At 36.0% G+C, this 19,273-nt stretch overlaps 2 protein-coding genes across 10 annotated transcripts in view; one reads left to right on the forward strand and one right to left on the reverse strand.

Annotated features, from left to right (window-relative positions):
• The window catches only part of KRIT1 (KRIT1 ankyrin repeat containing), a 28,854-nt gene extending 23,748 nt beyond the window's left edge, over positions 1-5,106 (reverse strand). The window contains exon 1 of one of the 2 annotated variants that reach the window (XM_026688213.2): positions 5,015-5,106. The gene's annotated coding sequence lies outside the window, so the exon portion shown is untranslated. The remainder of the gene's footprint in view (positions 1-5,014) is intronic. The other variant, XM_026688212.2, reaches the window with a different exon arrangement.
• Positions 5,107-5,133: 27 nt separating this feature from the next.
• Positions 5,134-19,273, forward strand: part of ANKIB1 (ankyrin repeat and IBR domain containing 1) — a 58,125-nt gene continuing 43,985 nt past the window's right edge. For 6 of the 8 annotated variants that reach the window (XM_026688204.2, XM_026688209.2, XM_026688208.2 and 3 more), the window contains exons 1-3: positions 5,134-5,541; positions 16,899-17,158; positions 18,451-18,751. In XM_026688204.2, coding sequence (XP_026543989.1) covers positions 16,971-17,158; positions 18,451-18,751 — 489 coding nt within the window. In that variant the 5' untranslated portion in view covers positions 5,134-5,541; positions 16,899-16,970. Of the gene's footprint in view, positions 5,542-7,593; positions 7,794-14,401; positions 14,452-16,898; positions 17,159-18,450; positions 18,752-19,273 lie in introns of all 8 variants that reach the window. The other 2 variants (XM_087946487.1, XM_087946488.1) reach the window with 2 other exon arrangements.

Below are 19,273 nucleotides of genomic sequence, written 5' to 3' on the forward strand. Positions count from 1 at the left end.
ATTCAGAAAACAAAGTTCCAAAAACAGCAGTTTTTCAATTGCTGTCTCCTTTGTCTACATGAATATTACATGAATCATATGCTTGCAAATCATATGCAAAAGGAAACTGTCTCTCTGTGGTTTCTAAACCTAGGTTGTTACCCTTTTTAAGATAAAGCTTGCAGTTTGCAACAGATGTTTGTGAACTAACTACACAGATTGGAAAGATTTTAATGCTTTCATTTTTGATATTGCTAGATACCGGAGGCAAAGATATTGAATTACCTCCTTTCCTATAAAGATACAAAGACTGCATTCTTCTATATAAGTACTTTATTTCAAAAGGCGTATATATGAAATTCTCCATGTGCTATATTTCTGCAGTCAGCTTTTCTACTTGAAGTTCTCATGAAAGCGAACACAAATTTCATTATGATTAGCAAAGCTGATTTCAATAAGCGATGCTTTCAATATCAAGCTACAAGTTTCCGATATGAAAATAACTGGGCAAGAATAATCAGTCCTGTGTCTATTTATAGGTACTGTATACAAGTCTGAAATTATTTTATTATAACTTTTTGATAACTCAAGTCAAAGATAGTTATCTTTTTAAAAGATTATAAATGAAATATATACTATACTATACCAAAGATTATAAATGATACACACACACACACACACACACACACACACACAATACCAAAGTATAGTGGTACTTTACAGACCAATCTTATTTGGATTATTCTAACAAAATCTTGTGGAATAAAAATAAATTTTTATCATGGCATGATTTTGCAGATCTATTTTATTAAGGCATGACATTTTTCACCAATTGTAAATACAGAATAGGTTTTCAACTATTGATTTATAACATGTTTACATTGGTAAATCTGGATTCATGCAAATGAATCCTAAGTTTGCTTAACTATGATTTATAATTAAATATCTGGTTAGATTATACAAAATGCAAGCCAAGATTCAAAAGTTCCAAGCTCCCTTTTTTGGAATAATCTCTTCTACCGATATCTGTTACTGCAAAAATACTGGTAGCATATTCTTTTCATTATCTTAAGATAAAGAACATAAAACCTGTTGTGTAAGATCAAAAATAGATTTGACTGCTTTTAAATCTTAGAAACCCCTATAAAATGTCAGGCCTATGTGTTTAAAATTATGATCCTTGTCTGCATTAAAAAGCACAGTGAAAGTGAGGATATATGTTATTTGGCTTAATTAACTGAACACACTCAACCGTAGTTTGATTGAAAGACAAAACAACCCATTTTTGAAGACACAGAGTTGAAATTTTTGATTCATCAATTTCTTCTTGCAGTTTCCCTTTGCCATTTCTCAGAAAAGATACCTAACTATTAAAAAACATAGGAGAAATTGCCATTTATGATATTTTTTTCTCTATATTTGTCAGTAGGCACTCTTCCCCCATATAACTGACAAAAGGTTCTTGTTAGCAATGTGTCATATGCCACATGAAAATGACAAAGGTTTGAGATTGAGTTTATTAAGTTTATTAAGTTCTTTAAGAATGCCACCATAATAAATATGTAAGCACATTTTGGCATCTTCATCAGTGAACAGATTCAGCTGGTTCTCACCAGTTCACCCAAACCGTTAGTTAATCAATCAATCTCTCTCTCTCCTCACCCCCTCTCTCTCCTGTTCTCTACTCTTCCCCCCTCCCCCTTCAGTTAATAGCTCCAGGCAGACAGCCAAGAACCACTTAACAGTTGCAACTGGACTGCAGCCATACACATCAAGTCAATAAACAATAGAAACTGACAGGATTAGGGCAGGGAAACCCATCAATCACTCATCTAGGGATGGGATTAACCTCTTCCCTTCAGGAAGGAGAACAAGATTATAAACATTTTCATATAAAGAGTATTAAGTAACCTTTCTGTGATCAGCTGATATTCCCTGGAGTTCCTCAAGACCTTTTATAGCTGCTGCAGTGTTGGCTACTTCTTGTTTCTTCCTGGAGGAAAGATACAAATGGACTGCCATTTGTCAGAAATGGTGTAGGGGCTCCCGCTTGGGTGGGGGGTTGGACTAGATGACCTATAAGGTCCCTTCCAACTCTGATTATCTGTTATCTGTATACAGGAGGGGACAATGATACAGCTTGATCATAGAGGCCATGAATTTAATGCATGTGTGGTCCAGCCAGCTGTATTTTGCTGTGAAGCACCCAATTTATAACATAGAGAACATAGAATAATAGAGTTGGAAGGGTTAATGGCTTTTGGCAGCATGCCCAGGCTTTCGATTAGCATGAGCAGCTACTCTTAATTTCCCTCTCAGCTGCTGTGTTTGCTTTGGGGTTGACTTTTTTAAAAAAGGGGGAATGTCTGTTTCAAGTTTTCTGCATTGTTTTAGTGGTTCTTGGCATTGTCCTTTTGGGTTGTACTTCCCTCACTCTTTTTGAAAACCTCTAGTGATGGAGCATCCACAACTTCTGAAGACAAGCTGTTCCATTGGTTGATTGGTCTCACCCTTAGAAAATTTCTCCTTAGTCCTAGGTTGCTTCTCTCTTTGGTTTGTTTCCATCCATTGTTTCTTGTTCTGCCTTTTGATGCTTTGAAAAATAGATTGACTCCCTCATTTTTGTAGGAGCCCCTCGAATTTCCAGACAGAACAATTAATCAGTGGAACAACTTGCCTTCAGAAGTTGTAAATGCTCCAACACTTGAAGTTTTTAAGAAGAGATTGAATAACCATTTGTCTGAAGTGGTGTAGGGTTTCCTGCCTAAGTAGGGGGTTGGACTAGAAGACCTCCAAGGTCCTTTTCAACTCTGTTATTCTATTCTAAATATTGGAACAGTGCTGTTTTATTGTGCTATTTTATTGTGAGTTGAACTAAGGAAAATTTCCTAAAGGTGAGACCAATCAAGTTGGCTACGTTCACCCAGTCACATGACCACCCAATCATTAGGGCAGAGAACCGATTGTTAAATTATTTGAATACCATCACTAATTTCTAGATCAACCACAAGCTGGTTTATATGGTCTATATCCATGATGGCAAATCTATGGCACTAATCTATGCCGGAAGTGCCGGAAGTGACACGCAGAGCCATTTCTGCCGACACGCGAGCCGTCGCCCGGAACAGATCTACTGCGCATGCATGCGCCTCCTGCCAGCCAATGGTCAGGTATCTGCCACACATACACGGGGGGCAGGGGTGCACAGGGGTACCTGTGCAGGGGGATGGGGTGCACACAAGGGCGTATACGCAGAGGCACAGAGGGTCGTGCACGCATGCGCAGGGGGAGGGGTTATGCACACATTGCATTATGGGTTCAGGGATACATGCATGCATGCGCACACTTTTGGCACACGACGATGAAAAGGTTAGCCATCACTGGTCTATATTATTTTGTCCCATTGTTGGGCAATTGCTATTTTGTACTTTTATATCAACCAACTAGAGACAGTTAAGAGTTAAAGCTACATTAAAAAGCATTAACAAATATATATATAGACAACACTACAATAGGAGACTAGTTTATAGGCTAGTTGGAAACTGATAAAAGTCCCCCCCCCCCAAGTATAATTGTGGCATTTATTTTTTTGGACAAAAACTCTATATCAAACCAAAATTTCCATTCTGTAGTCCTCAAACTTACAACAGTTCATTTAGTGACCATTCAAAGTTACGACACTGAAAACGTGACATGACCATTTTTCATCCCCATGGTCAGCTGATCAAAATTCAGATGCTTGACAGCTGGTTCATACTTATGACCATTGCGGTGTCCCAAGGTCATGTGATCACCTTGTACAACCTTTGGACAAGCAAAGTCAATGAGAAAGCTGGGTTCATTTAACACCCGGGTTACTAACTTATCAACTGCAACGATTCACTTTTAACAATTGTGGCAAGAAAGGTCGTAAAATGGGGCAAAACTCATTTAACAAATGTCCCATTTAACAACAGAAATTTTGGGCTTAATTGTGGTCGTAAGTTGAGGACTTCCTGTACTATCAATATTTTTTATTCAGTTTTTTTTTTTAAACTCCTGGCCATTGCAGTTGTCCCTGCAGTTTTCTTGGCAAAATTTCAGAAGCGGTTTGCTACTTTCTCCATCCTAGGACTGAGAGAAAGTGACCTAGCTTCATGCCTAAGGTGCCTCCTCCACCAAACAGGCTGCTATCAAGATTATAGTCCTGCAAATTTTCTTAAAGAGTGTACGATTACAGACTGCAAGTATGAGGTCATAAGTGATGTTAAACAAGAGGCCTCCCTATAGATACAGGACACAATCATTCTTTGAGATTGCCTGGACAAATCCCTGCAGTTTTCTTGACAGGGTGTTTTATTTTTGTTCAGTTGTTAACCATCACCTCTTTCTGAGAGGGCGGAGAGAAAATGACGGGGCTTCTGCCACTTAGCTGGTTTTGTACCTAAAAAGGTGGGAACTAGAATTCACAATCTCCCTGTTTCTAGGCAGATGCCTTATGCCAAACTGGCGCTTAGTAACTTCTTAGTATAAATCGGTAACTGAAGGGTCATTGGTGCTTTCTGAGCTTGTTTGTTTTCTTGCAGACCTAAAGGTGCTTTTTCAGGAGGCAACTGGACTTTGTTTTTGTTTTATTCCATTTTTTTTTCCATTCCCCGCTGTCCTGTCAGAGCTGAAAAAGCTTCTTGGATGAGAAACGAAACGTCTTCAAAAGAAAAAAACAGGAAAGCCCCGTTGCCTCCTGAAAAAAAGCACCTTTGGGACCACTATGACCTGGATGACTTTTCTTGCAGACGTTTCATTACCCAAACTAGTCATATCAGTGCTGAACTGGCTGTATTAATACCAACACACACACACACACACACATATATATATATGCTGTGTTCGTATTATATAGAGGGAGGGAACCGCGGAGGCTTTCGGCTTTTACGCCAAACAAATGCTCTCCCATTGGCTCCCTTAACGAGCCTCTGCAGCGGGGCTACAAGGACTGAGAGCGAGATAAGAAAGCGCCGGAGCGCTTTAATCTTTGGAAACTCTCGGCTTTCCTTACCACGGAGCCTTGGAGACTCTCCAGATAGGGACGCATCCTTGAAGCCCGAATTTCCCTGCTCTCCGGCGGGCTCCGCCTTACTCTCCGCCCATATAGCCGGCACTAGATCCGGTTCCCGTACGGCTCCGGCGGCCAATAAAGGTTCCGGGTCGGAGGCCTGATAAATGGGCGCCGCCGCTGGTCGCGGGAGGAGCAGTCGCCTTGTTGTGACTGCCCGAGATGGATCGGCTTGAGTCGAGACTGTGAGGGCCGGTCGGAAGGAGGAGGAGGAGGAGGAGGAGAGTCGGCTGAGGAAAGAGAGACGCGGACGGGCTCGGCGATCCGAAGAGGGCAGCCTGACGGGCAAACCTTGCCGCCAGGGCTGAACAAAAGCGGGCAGAGGAGAGGCACCGGAGCGCCCGCTCCGATCCTCACTCGGCTTCGTTTCCCACATCTCCCGATTGCCATCCCCGTGGAAGCCGGCCGCGGCTGTCCACTTGTCCTCGGCGCCTGGAAAGCAGGCCGATCTCCCGGGAAAAGCCAGCTCGGTAAGGAAGAGGGTGACAGGGAGACGGGCAGAAGCGATGCGGGGTGGAGGGAAAGTGAGAGGTGCCCAGAGCAGTATGGGGGGGGGTGATGGGGGGAGCGTTGCTGAGGGGAACTCGGGGCGCCCTTTTTCTTTCGTCCCCGGATAGGCCTGGGAACCGCAAAGCCTCGGTACCCCTTGTGCCGTTTGAACGAGAGGGATCTCTCCCTCCCGGGCTACTTTCCCATGCCCCCTTCGCTGCGGCTCATGCCGTCAGGAAAGAGACGCTCAAGGCCAGCGAAAGACTGCAAATCTCAGCAGCCGCTGGGTAAAGCAGATTAGCCTGGAGGTTTAATAAAAGACTGGCGAGGGAAAACAATTTGCCCTAGCCGAAACTTCACTGCCTTTCGAGGTCGTTCAGGGATGGCTTGGAGGAGTCTGTGGGACTAGGGAAGGCCAGGGGAAGGTGGACATCCAGGCGGGCGGAAGAAAGTCCGGTTCAGAAAACGCGGGGCTTCAAGCTTTTGCCTTAGAGGGGTTTGGCTGAGCTTTCCAAACAGCCGGGTTGGAAACCTTCCGGATTTGTAATCCAGAGATAGGGGTAGATTATTTTTCCCTTCTCGGAAAACGCTTTATTTTTCAGTGTCAGTTTAGGAGGTAAAATTAAGATTTCCAATCCATTTTGGCAATTTTTAGTGTAGATTGATTCTAATTAGCAACAAATAGAAGGATGTGTGTGTTTTTTTTTTTTATAAGGAAAGACTTGCATCAAATTAGAGTAGCAAGAAAGTTAATTTACTGATTGATAATAATGGACTGTTGTCTGTGCAGGGATTGCTCAGAAATTATTATGCAAGGGGCTGGCATAAAGTGTTTTCCAGTTCTCCTTCCCACTTCTTTCTTCCAAAATTGGCCAGCTGACAGATTTAGTTTACTTGTTAACTTTAACTTTTCTATGCATACAAATTTTCAAAACAAACAAATCTAATTTCTCCCTGTTACCTTAGAGAATGGTTCAAAAAAAAATCTTTTATTTCATTTTTTCTATTTCATTCTATTTCTATTGACAGGATTCAGATTGTGATTAGAACTACCCTATTTTTATTATTGATCTACTTTTATGCCCACTTTATAGAAACAGCTGTTAGACATGAATGTATTTAGTAGCATTATTCTCCACAAACAAAAGTTTTAGGATAGATTTTAAGGATGTTTGTCCATTTTTAAAAGCTGTCTTTAAGTTCAGTTAGTAACTTTGAGAAATAAATATTCAGCTAGATAGCAAACAGAAAACGGACAATGAGAAATTATGGCTAAAGGCGTGGAATTAAATTGAACGCTTTGTGTGGTTAAATCAAAGAAGCTTTATCTGAAAAGCTTAAGAAATGAAAATGTTTTAGAAATTTCTATCAAAATTGCATGGCTATTAAGCATAATTGCATTTTTATTAGGTAGTTTCCAAAGTACTGGAAGTAACTATATTACACATTTGTCCAACCAACGTATCTTTATCCAGTTATGAGTATTCTTTCAGCAAAATAATCAAACTATAACTGATAAAGAAAACAACAACAAAGGTGCACCAGACTGTAAACTAATTCTTTTTATGAGATGATATAATATAACATTGGAAAAGACAACTAAAGCAACAAAGCACTTTTCTTTTATACAAAAGAAGACTGAGACTTATTCCCTATTACCATAAACGTTAGTGGAAGCTATTGAAGTTTCAATAAGAGGTTGATTGTTAGGAAAATTTTCGTTAATGATAGGTATAATTAAGCATATACCTATACCATGGGGTTGCGGGGAGTTTGACACACCTTGACAACTGAACAACATATTATGTATATCCATATACATCAATGGAAATGCTAATTGCTTCTTCACTTGAGATGTTATGTACATGCAAGTGCCAGCTTATTGCAATTGCATTCATAAGGTACCTGTAATTCTATAAAATTCTATAATTTTATTTCAAACTATCTCAAGCCTAACTTGATTATGTCTGTTTGGTTTTGATTTTGAGTTACAGTTTTACTACCCTAGTTTTCTGTCTTTTAATATTCTATAGCATGCAGAATCTTTAGGGACTGAATAAAATCTGAAATAAAATCTGTTGGGAATCATTTTAATATGGATCTCAGAGCTTAATGAGAAGTTAATCAGAAGTTAATCAGAAGATCATTTGGCCTTTCCAACTGTTTGCTCTACTATAATTTCATAAACAATTCTGAACCAAGTAGTTTTGTTTCTAATACTTTTTTTAAAAAGGTAAGTAAGGAAAGGAAAAAAAACTTAAAAAGTGACGGATGAAAACATTAGCTAAGCCAGATAATTTATTTATTTATATATATTTATATTTATATTTATATTTATATATATATATATATATATATATATATATATATATATATATATATATATATATATATATATATATATATATATATATTTGTATGTATGTGTGTGTGTATATATATATATATGAATGATATATTAAGTATCTAAATTTGTGGTTTCACATTAACCCAATTTTAATTGCATATGTGTCTGTGTATGTATGTGTATAAACAATTTATATTTCTTTTGTAATTTTCAAAATTTATAAGGCATCATTGCTTTTTTATGAAGAATCTATAGAAGAAGAAGATTACTGTTTATAAACCAGGTTTTTCAAAAGATCACTGCCCTCAAGTTTCATCATATTGGCTTGAATAATTGAAAATTAAGCACTTTGTTTTGCTTAAGGTATTTTAAAAAATTAAATATGAACACCTTCTATACTTTGTGCTTCCTAAATAGTACTGTTTCAAAGCATCAACAATAAAAGCTATAAACAAATGTCTTTCTGTTAGTGTTTAAGAAACTTTAGTAGTTAAAAGTGGCTGCTTTTGCTTCGTTCTACTGGAATATATTATTAATAATTATTATTAATAAAGATTAATAAGATATTAGAATGCAGAAGATCAGAGCTGTCCTTTTAGTTGAGTCTTCTTTTAAAGAAGTGAATCATATGACATAGCACACTCATAAACAGAATGCACATAAACAAAATGCATGGAAGATGTAATACACAGTTCTTCTTACGCAAAGCATATGCTGATAACAGTTTGCTATACTGTTAAACAATCTAATATAGAGAAAGTAAAAAAACTTCCTTTTTCTATGATAATAAACATGAATTTTGAATGTGGAAGCTTTATCTGTTTCATGCTAACTAATCTGGAAAAAAATAAAATTGAGTACCTGGATAATGGATAAAAAATGGAAAAGAAGAATCTTTATAGAATACAAACAAAGAAAGGTTTTTCCCTCACAATTGTTGCTTTCCATGTTTATTTTTGATCACCAACATCTTGAAAATATATCAGCATTCAATAACATGTTATGTTTTTTTAGCTTCTGTTGTATCTTCTACAACTTCCGTTCTGTTTTAAAACTGGATAGCTTTTTAAAAAGAATTAAGCTCACTTTTTTGCTTTAAAAATATATTTATAAAATTGCTCAATTCAAATCATACCAACTTTTCAGAAAATTCAGAATTACTATTTTTAAAAAGTACAAAAACTGTTTTCTGATAAAATTTGATTTTTGAAACTAATGGTTGGTTATTTGGCAGTCAGATGAACAAATATATTGAAATTGTGATTCTGTCTCAAGTTTATTGGAATGCATTGAAAAGGTATTTGCATTTAGGAATCCAATTTTTTAAATTATTACAAAGTCTAAATTGTTTTCAACTTATAGCCACAATTCGGACCAGAATTTCCATTGTTAAGTAAGGCAATTATTAAGTGAATCATGCCCAATTTTATGACCTTTTTTGGCCATGGTTATTAAACAAGTCACTGCGTTTGTAATGTGAGCCATACAATTGTTAAAACGAATCTGGCTTCTCCAATTGGCTTTGCTTGTTCGGAAGCTGGCTGAGAAGGTTGCAGAAAGTGATCCGATGTCCCAGGATGCTGCAGCTATTGTAAATACATGCCAATTGCCCAGATTCTGATCATGTCACTGTGGGGATGCTGTGACCATTTTTAAAAGACCACTTAAATCCTTAAAGGATCATTTTTTAAGTGACCTCTTAAGTCACTTGCCGTTATATTTTCAAATCGTTGTTAAATGAATGGTTGTAAATTGAGGATTACTGATATTGATATTCAGTTTAGTAATATAATGCTGACTGAAAATTGATACTTTCTGATTAAGTGCTGAGAGGCTAATAATTTAAATATGGTATGTCTGTAAACTACATATTTGAAGCTAAAAGTTATTTTAATAAATGCAAGTGAAGTATCTATTGATTTATAAGATAATTCAAATTAGATATCCTGCTTCAGACTTACTAAACATTTACAGTTAGAATATAAAATGTGCACAATTTATTTTTATAAACTACAATGTTTTGATCAGAACATGTTAAATGTTACAATTTCTGTTTCAAAGTACAAAATACAATAGCATTTTCAAAGTTGCTAGAATTCTTATTTAGAATGAAAGATACAATTGCTAAGAAAAATTTATTGAGAAAGCATCTCTCCTTTTAGCTGAAAAGTATTATATCACTAAAGTAGGGGATTCTGCAAATTTTAAATGGTTTGTTGTATTTTAAATAGGTCCCATCAAATAAATTATGACCAGATTAATATACTTACAACAAATTCTTACAATTCAGACGATTCCAAATTGTATGAAATTATTTTGGACTGAATATCTACAAAACCTTTTTCAGTGCTTGCAGTTTTTCTGGATAATTTTTAATATGATACAATGAATACAATAATATACTTTCCAAAGGATTTTTGTTTTCAAAACTAACAAGTTTGTATTATTATACTTATACATTTTCTTAACTAAAAAGATACATATATTTTCCCTATATTTAATAATATTTAAAAGTTAAACTGCAGAGTATCACCTAGTGATAAATTCAGAAATTATTTAAACTGTTAATACTTCGAGATTTAGCATTAAGTTAATGGGGATTGGTTTGTTATTGGAGGTAAAAAAAAGCATAGAATACCCTTTGGTGTACTTTTATTACTATAGATGTTTGTTTCTATTTCTAGAAACAATCTGATATCACAATAAAAAATAAACAGCTTTAGTACATTATTATTTATTGGGCTTGTATTCTACTTTTTCAGCAAGAAATATGTTGATCACATTGGTTTATAATAAAAAAAATCAAAACAATATAGTGCGGTTAAAACAGTTCATATAATATAATGACATAGGTAATTTAAACAATAATTTGATCTGCATATAAATCATATGCAGATATATTTATAGGAAATTTTTAAATAAGTTTTGTAGTCAGAATATAAAATGTTTTGGATTTGAAAAATTCAGAGCGTTTTCAGAGTGTTTTAAACTCAACACAAAAGATATGAACCACAGGTATTTTTCCCACTAAGCTTAGATTTAGCTGTTTTGAGAAACAGCTCAGTATTCTGGACTGTTCTGAGCATTGCAACTGGATTTTTGTTTTGTTGCATATGATGTTTCTGGTTGTTGTTTTGTTTTAAACATTTAAAAATGTTTCAAGCTAATACAGCAGCAGCGACTGCTCAAGTCCTTATGATAATGGGCTAGACTGTATGGAAAATAGTGCTGAAATAAAGCAGCAATTATTTGACCATAGGGCTAAAGAGCAGCTATGGATTTTGCTGGAGAAATAAATTTATTTCAATAGATTGATTAACCGTTAGTGCTAAGTGCAAAAACCATTACCAGTTGGTTTATTTTTGAGCACTGTATTTATGTATGCACTTGCTGCTATGCCTTCTTGAGATTCAGGTTACGTTTTAATGCAGACTTTGTAGGCTAATCGCCCAAACTAGAGAAAAGTGGTCAAGGAAATAATTTTCAATAAAAATTCTAAAACTCCTTATAGGAGACCACAAAGAGCAGTTAAACTTATTGTGAAGTACATTTCAGAACAGCAGGAATGGATTAAGCATTTCTTCTTCTAAGTAGAAATCACAACTTTTTCCTGCCCATTGGAAGAAACCTCCCCCTTTTAGTAATTCATTAACTTTTACTATTGTACATCTTTAATAGATATTTCATTATAATAACAGTAATATGTCATTGGCAAGAATAATACAGACAATTGGGAATAATATATAATACTTAGGCACAATAATTTCAACATGTTTCTTAAGTCCATTGATATATCTGCCTCCTCTTGGCTGAGCACTCTAAGTAAGTATATTCTGTATTAAATATGTCATTTCCTAATTTCATGCCTAAGAAACATAAGCCATTAGCCTTTTGGTGCTCAACCCTAACAAGTAGTCACATATTAGTGATCAAAGAGTAATGCTCCTTATCCATTCAGAAAGGAACCTAAACTGGTACCTACCTATATAACCTTATTTGCTGCCAGCCCCCTCTGCAGCTATGCTTATAGGGACTTTTGAACAATAACTAAATAGGGCAGTTGTTAAGAGAATACTACCTGTATATATGTAATTTAGAAATGCTTGTAAAAATGAAAAGCATATAACTCAAAACAAAATAGCTTTGAAAACCATTCAATAGCACATAAATCTTGGTGACTGCATGTACGGTAATTTCTTGTCAAATGTGGACACAATTTGCCAATTGCCTTTTCTCCAGAAAGTTTTTTTCAGCTCCGTAAGATTCTTTTTTCAAGAGGCAACTGGACTTTCTGGATTTACTTTGAAGACACTTCACTTTTTACCCAGGAAGCTTCTTCAGCTCTGACTCGATGGTGGGAATGGAAATATTTATACACCTTTATACAGCATTTTATATATTATACTTCATACATTTATCAGCTCCCTAGTTTTACTTATGGTCTTAGCAGCCTCCTATCCAATTACTACCTTGGCCTGATCCTGTTTAGCTGCTCAGCACTGACGAAATCAGCTAAATCTGATGAAAAAGCATAAAGAACATCTTCAGAATAAGGTTAAGGGATTTTTTTCTCTGGTAGACTGGGAGAAAGTTCATTTTCATTGTAAGTCTCTATTAGCAATTGGATAATTTAAAATGTTATGATATTTTGATACTTCTTAAAAAATATTTGCTTATAGATGAACTATCTGTTCAGGTTAGTTATTTTTTTTCTGAAAGGGAAATTCTGTACTTAGTGTCATCATTCTTCTTGAGTTCCCAAGTGATACTGCTTGGCAACAGCAACAATAGCACAAATTGAAGTTAATACTTGGTAAGAGAATGCATCCTGTAGTTACTAAATAGCTTTCAAATGTTTTTTCCATTTTTGTAATTATACACTAATATAGTTAAATCTTTTTTTGTGGTCTGAAGCCAAGTAATTATAATTTATTTTTAAGTACCTTATTTCTGTGTAGTATTGCTATGAAATGCCAATAAATTGCAATGAAACTGAATTCTGGGTTACATTAACAAAGACATTTATGTTATTTTGTACTTCAATATAAAAAGCAACTGTTATTATATAACCAAGTTGAAATAATTTCCTGAATTTTAGTCAGTAATGGTTTTGATTATGTGAATGTTAGATTTCCTTTAGATGTACCTTTAAAGCAAAAGCTTCATAATAGGGGTCAAGAGTTATTTATTTCCCTTTTAGTAGAGATAATTGGTGCTATTTTAAAGCATAGTCATGATTTTATCTATTCATTATATTTCAATTTTATTAATTGTGGATAAATTCTTGTCAGAGTCTGACTTAGTAACACTTCACATACTACAGCACATCATTTCAAATGACAGTGGTTATTGGGAATAGAAGATACTTTGACCTCTTTTGGATGTGCATATTTTGCCTTATTAAGCTAGAATGGCTTTCATTAATCAGGGTTTCTAGATGCAGATAAAACAGAAAACTGAACCAGATAGTTTCTAGTTTAACTGCAGCTCATGCCATGGATTTGTAGGCATAGCAAAACATTTATTCATACCCTATTAAGTTGACCTGGGTCATTATGTTGATGTAGTAAATGGATATAATTATGTCATTTTGAGATTTTCATAAGGAAAAATCATAATTTTCATACAGTTTTGTGACAGTGTACACTATTTATGGAATTTGTCTACTTTCTTACTGTTAAACTATGTTTAACAACTGGTCATTCAGTGACTGTTCAAATGTATAACTGCAACTGTGATTGGTAATATGAGCAGACCTTGTACTTACAAGAGTCACAGTGTCTTGCAGTTCTGTGATCAATATTTATGACCTTCCCTTCTGGCTTCCAATAAGCAAAGCCAATAGGACTTGGAAGTCAGTCATGTGAGGGCCTCACTTAATGACCCAAACAATCTTGCTTAACAACAGCAGCCAGAACTGCCAGAAATAAATGAGTCAATCACAGGGATTTTAACCTAAGACTGTTACTTAACAATGGAGTTTGGAGACCCAATTAGCATTGTTAAAGAAGGACTACCTATAAGGTGGGAATAAGGTCCATCAATCTGCTCTCCTCCCTATCCTTAAAGTAACTTTAGCTATTATCTTGGTGTTAAAATGCTTCATACTGAAATGAAGTTTCTCTTATTTTGTTAAATTTTATGGTCTGACAGGAAATATCTTTAAGTAACATGACTTGGTTCTATTTCTTCATTGTAAACTAAAAACTGAACTGTATATTTATAGGATGTTGTTAGAAAGCAATTACTCAATATACTTCTTAATATAATCATAATGATAATTCTACCAAATTATATTTATTCCTTGATAACTTTTTGTTTTTATATGTAGAGTTGCTCTGTGAGAGAGATGGGCAGTCTATAAATTTGATTGATTGATTAAATCCCATGTAAAAATAATGAAAGGGAATGTTGGGAATATTAGCTTCTGTTTTGGCACAGGACCATAGTTGAGTAATGTCTACGTCTTCAAGCTTTGCTTCCTTGCTTTCCAGTCTAACCTGCTTGTTGTCTAGTTTCCTGCCAGCTCTTCAGCATGGATCAGGTAGGAGACAGTCTTGGTAATGACTGGAACTGTACTTTATTAGCTTGGGCTATAATGGAAGAATCCTGAAAGCCAGACGGTGTTTTTATTTCCCTTCCTCTTATAACTCAAGTATTTAAGGCAGACTCAGTCTGAGTGTCTTTCAAACTTTTCTTTGTCTTCCAGACTTTAAAAAATGGCTTTGTAATACTGTTTCTCCAAAGTCATCTCTGTGATTCTTTGCCTCTTCATATTAATTTCTTTCATGTTGTTTGTCTAATTTTTGTTTCTCTAATTTAGTTCAGCTATTGTCTTTTGGTACCAGTTTGCTTTTATGAATACATAGACTAAACAACAAACAATATTGTGCAAGAATTCTGGCAGAAATATGTAGAAAACGCATGCACTTTAACAACTTTAACTAAACCTTACTATATCCAAATAATTTATGGTGGCACAAAATGCCACATATAACCTTCATCTGCTATGATCATTGCAACCCTATTCTGGCAGAAAAAGTATGATCACACATCCATGGTCTGAACATCCTGTTCAGATCTTTTAAGTTATCTCTCAGTTTTATGATATCACATTATTAGTTGTAGCGACATTCTGGTCTTGTGATTGCTGAACAGCTAAGATAACATTATGGTAGGAATCATTTTGTAAGAACTTTATGCTAAAGTTTCTGTTTTAGACAATGGGGATAAAAAGGCACAAAACCAATAAAGCAGTGGTCCCCAACCTTTTTTGTACCAGGGACCAGTTTCAAGCACAAACACTTTTTCAAGGACCGGGGGAGAGAATCCGAGTTTGGTGGTTTGCTTGCAGGCGTTTCATTACCTGACTAGGTAACATCTGATGTTGTTACCTAGTCGGGTAATAAAATGTCTGCCAGCAAACCACCAAGTTCAGGGCGCCTCGGCCCTGCCTCCTCAGCCCCATCCCTCAGGTGTCTCCCTCCCTCCCTCAGGTGTCTGCCTCGTTCCTCTCTCAGTCGCTCTCTCGCTGCTCCACCAGCCCAGGAAGAAACTGATTCAAAGAAGCTGGGGGTGGTGGCTTTTCCTGTCGCCGCAGCTCCTCCGGCGCCTGTTTACCCCCACCCCACCCGCCCGCCGCGCGCGGTTCAATCCACAGTGCTCCGTTCTGCCTGCCTGCCTGCCTTCTTCGTTTCGGAGCAGCCGGCTGATAAAAAGAGGCGAATAGTTATTATTCTCAGCCGAAGCTGCTCCCAAACAACCAAACAGGCAGGCAGGCAGAACGGGCACTGAATGAATGCTGCGCAGGCAGGCAGGGTGGGGGTGAATGGGCGATTCGGAGGCTGCGGCGACAGGAAAAGCCACCCCCGGCTTTGAAGCAGTTTCTTCCTGGACTGGTGGAGCAGCGAGAGAGCGACTGAGAGAGGAACGAGGCGGAGGAAACCGAAGCCGCTGAGCCAGAGAGCAGGACAGGCTTCGGTTGCTTCCTCCCTCCCCTTCTTTCATTTGTGTCCTTGATCCCCGATCCCAGCAGCATTCACCGAAGGCAAAGAAAGCCGCCATTTTTTTAAAAAAAATTTTATTTGCGGCCCGGTACAGAGTGCTCCACGGACCGGGACCGGTCCGCGGCCCGGTGGTTGAGGACCCCTGCAATAAAGCACTTAAAACATTGCGAAAAAATGTGATGCTTACAAAGACTTGTCTATTTACTGAAAGTGTTTACCATGAAACTTCTTACTTAAGACACAGAGTGTGTCATCCAAATACAATGAAATCTTTCTGTGTGGTAATTCCATGTAGTGTAAAGTAGAAGTCATTGGAAAATTTTGCATTTCCTAAATCAATTGGCTGAATTAATTAACTGAATTTAACAACATTTTGCCCACTATAGGATACTCCAATTTTCAATGTCAGTATCTTTTAATTCTTACTTAACTATGCTATAATTTAACTGTGTTGTAACTTTGTTGCTTGTATCCTTACAGTTTATATTGACTGTTTCCTAGTATGATTTGATTGCTTATTGTACCCTATGACTATTATTAAGTGTTGTACCTTACGATTTTTGACTCTTGGCGAATGTATCTTTTCTTTTATGTACACTGAGAGCATTTGCACCAAGACAAATTCCTTGTGCGTCCAATCAGACTTGGCCAATAAAAGAATTCTGTTCTGTTCTATTCTATTCTATTCTATTCTATTCTATTCTATTTGAAGGTTATCTTGTATTGTTACAGAATAACATTGATGGAAGCTTATATTACTTTTTCCAGTGGTTAGAGTTCAAAGTGTGTTTTTGGACATAATATTTTACTATGTTTTTCTAGTAAAGGTGTTATAGAATAAATCTTAAAATTGTGTAGAAATTCCTTTTTGTCTACATAAAGTCAATAAACTTTAAAATTATGATTTACTGTAGTTATTCAATATCAGTTTTGACAAAACTTTATTAATTTTCCAAGAATTGGAATATTGTTTTTTTTCTTTCAGACTTAACATGCTACTGATCTTCATCCCAAGTGATTGAAAAGATATAAAAGAAGCACACTTATTAGTATCAACATGGGAAATACAACTACTAAGTTCCGCAAAGCACTTATCAATGGAGATGAAAATTTGGCCTGCCAAATATATGAAAGCAACCCTCAATTAAAAGAATCTCTGGATCCAAATATTTCTTATGGAGAGCCTTACCAGCACAATACTCCATTACATTATGCTGCTAGGCATGGGATGAATCGAATATTGGGGTGAGTATTGTATACATATGTTTTCATCTTGCTTCAGTGAGCACACAATAAGATTACATTATTACCAGATGGTTCCTACATGATTTTATTTTTGAAGTGGAAATGTAATTTCATAAAGCATGGACAGTACTGATTAGGATTTCTGCCAGCCCAAATAAACGAAATGAACACAATGAAATGTATCAATAGGATGCATGGAAGCAGGGAAGAGTCTCCTGGCAACATAATATTCTGTTCATTTAAAATGTCAAGTGGAAGGCTATTTCCGTATTTTTCATTTAGCTAACTGGATTGCAATATATGCTTAGATACAAAGCCATAATGTTTCATTTTGTGTCGTATTAGTAATAAGCCAAAGTTTTAGGGCATTAAGCACTGTTTGAAAACATAGTTTGCTCTTGGGTTATTGACTGTAATTGTAGCTTAGTGATATGGTCAATGAAATGACTTGCTTGATTTCTGGAATTTTGGATAATTCTTGGCTTCTTTTTGTGCCTCATGCAAATATCTATCTTAATGCACAAAAATGCAAGGCAAGGACGTATAAAAATCAAGGACAAAAATGAAAAATATGAAATTAGCCAAAGAAGCAGTGATAGCTTTGTTCTTTCCTTGCTCATCTATAATATTTGATTCTGGCTTTTTATATCTTATTCAGCAACAGTCTAAGCTTGTTATAATATGTAATTGTATCATTTAAACATACTGAAATTACAGTTCATTTTATACCTCTAAAGAGGTAAAATAAATTATTGATGGACCTTGAGCATTGTGAGTGGGTGAAAAAAATTTTTTTACATTTTTTTCATCTTGCAGAAAATATTTTGTATAGCCACAATCAAGAGATGCTTTATAGTTTTTCTCTGTGTGCATATATTTCTTTTGACATGCAGTTGTAGCATTTTGGTTATGTGCTATAATAATATGTAATTGGTTATTCACAACTGCCATTTTTTAGTAAAAAAAAACAAAGTTCATGTTAAAAATCCAAAAGTGTAATTATTATTTCATTTATTTTTTCTTCTTGTGAACTGTCTCACACAGATCAGAAATATATGTAAAATTTTCTCTTAAATGATTTCACTATTTTAACTATCCTGGAACAATTTTAAAAAAAGTTCAGTACTTATTTTAATAGCATGTCTTAGCAGAAAGAATTCAAGAACTAATTCTTTTGTTTTCTCTGAAATATTTTCAACTCAGTAGCATAGGAAAAGTATAATTCAGAGTTGCTTAAAATTCAGAGCAGTAAAAATTGTTTTCCAAATTACATAATTATTTTCTTTGTATAGGACTTTTCTTTTTGTGAGAGATGGGAACCCAAATAAACGAAATGTGCACAATGAAACTTCTATGCACTTGCTTTGTATGGGACCTCAGATTATGATTTCTGATGGAGCTCTTCAACCTCGTCTGACAAGACCCTTTGAAGATGATTTCAGAAGAGCAGATTGTCTACAGATGATCTTGAAATGGAAAGGGGCAAAGCTTGATCAAGGAGAATATGAAAGAGCTGCCATTGATGCTGTTGATAACAAAAAAAATACATCTTTGCACTATGCTGCTGCCTCAGGAATGAAGACTTGTGTAGAGGTAAAAGTTCATTTCTAGGTAGCCCTTGACTTAGGACCACAGTTGGGACCACAGTTTCCTTTGCTAAGCAAGGTGGTTGTTAAATGAGTGTTGCCTGATTTTACAGTCTTTCTTCCTATGCTTGTTGGATAAATCATTGTAGTTGTTTAGTGAATCACACATGGTTGTTATGTGAATCCGCTTCCCCGTTGACTTTGCTTTTCAGAAGCCAGTTGTGAAGGTGACAAATGATGGTCGCTTGACCTCAGGTCTCTGCAGTTGTTTGCAAATATATTCCAGTTGCCCAGAGTCAACTGGGGATATTTTGACAACTAAGTGTGAGGAGTGGTCATAAGTCAATAGTTTCAGCGCTGTTGTAACTTCAAATGGTCACTAAGTAGTTGTAAGTAGAAGACTACCTATAAATACTCGCTGAAGTGAATAAAAAACATACTTGGCACAAAACCTAGCTAAGGTAATAAATTATCAGGCAATGTTAATAATTTAAGAGTATTAAAGAAAGCACTAAAGAAACACTACATC

Source organism: Notechis scutatus, chromosome Z (assembly GCF_049901735.1).
Source record: "Notechis scutatus isolate UNSWTSFEM ecotype Mainland chromosome Z, rNotScu1.2, whole genome shotgun sequence".
NCBI lineage: Eukaryota > Metazoa > Chordata > Lepidosauria > Squamata > Elapidae > Notechis > Notechis scutatus.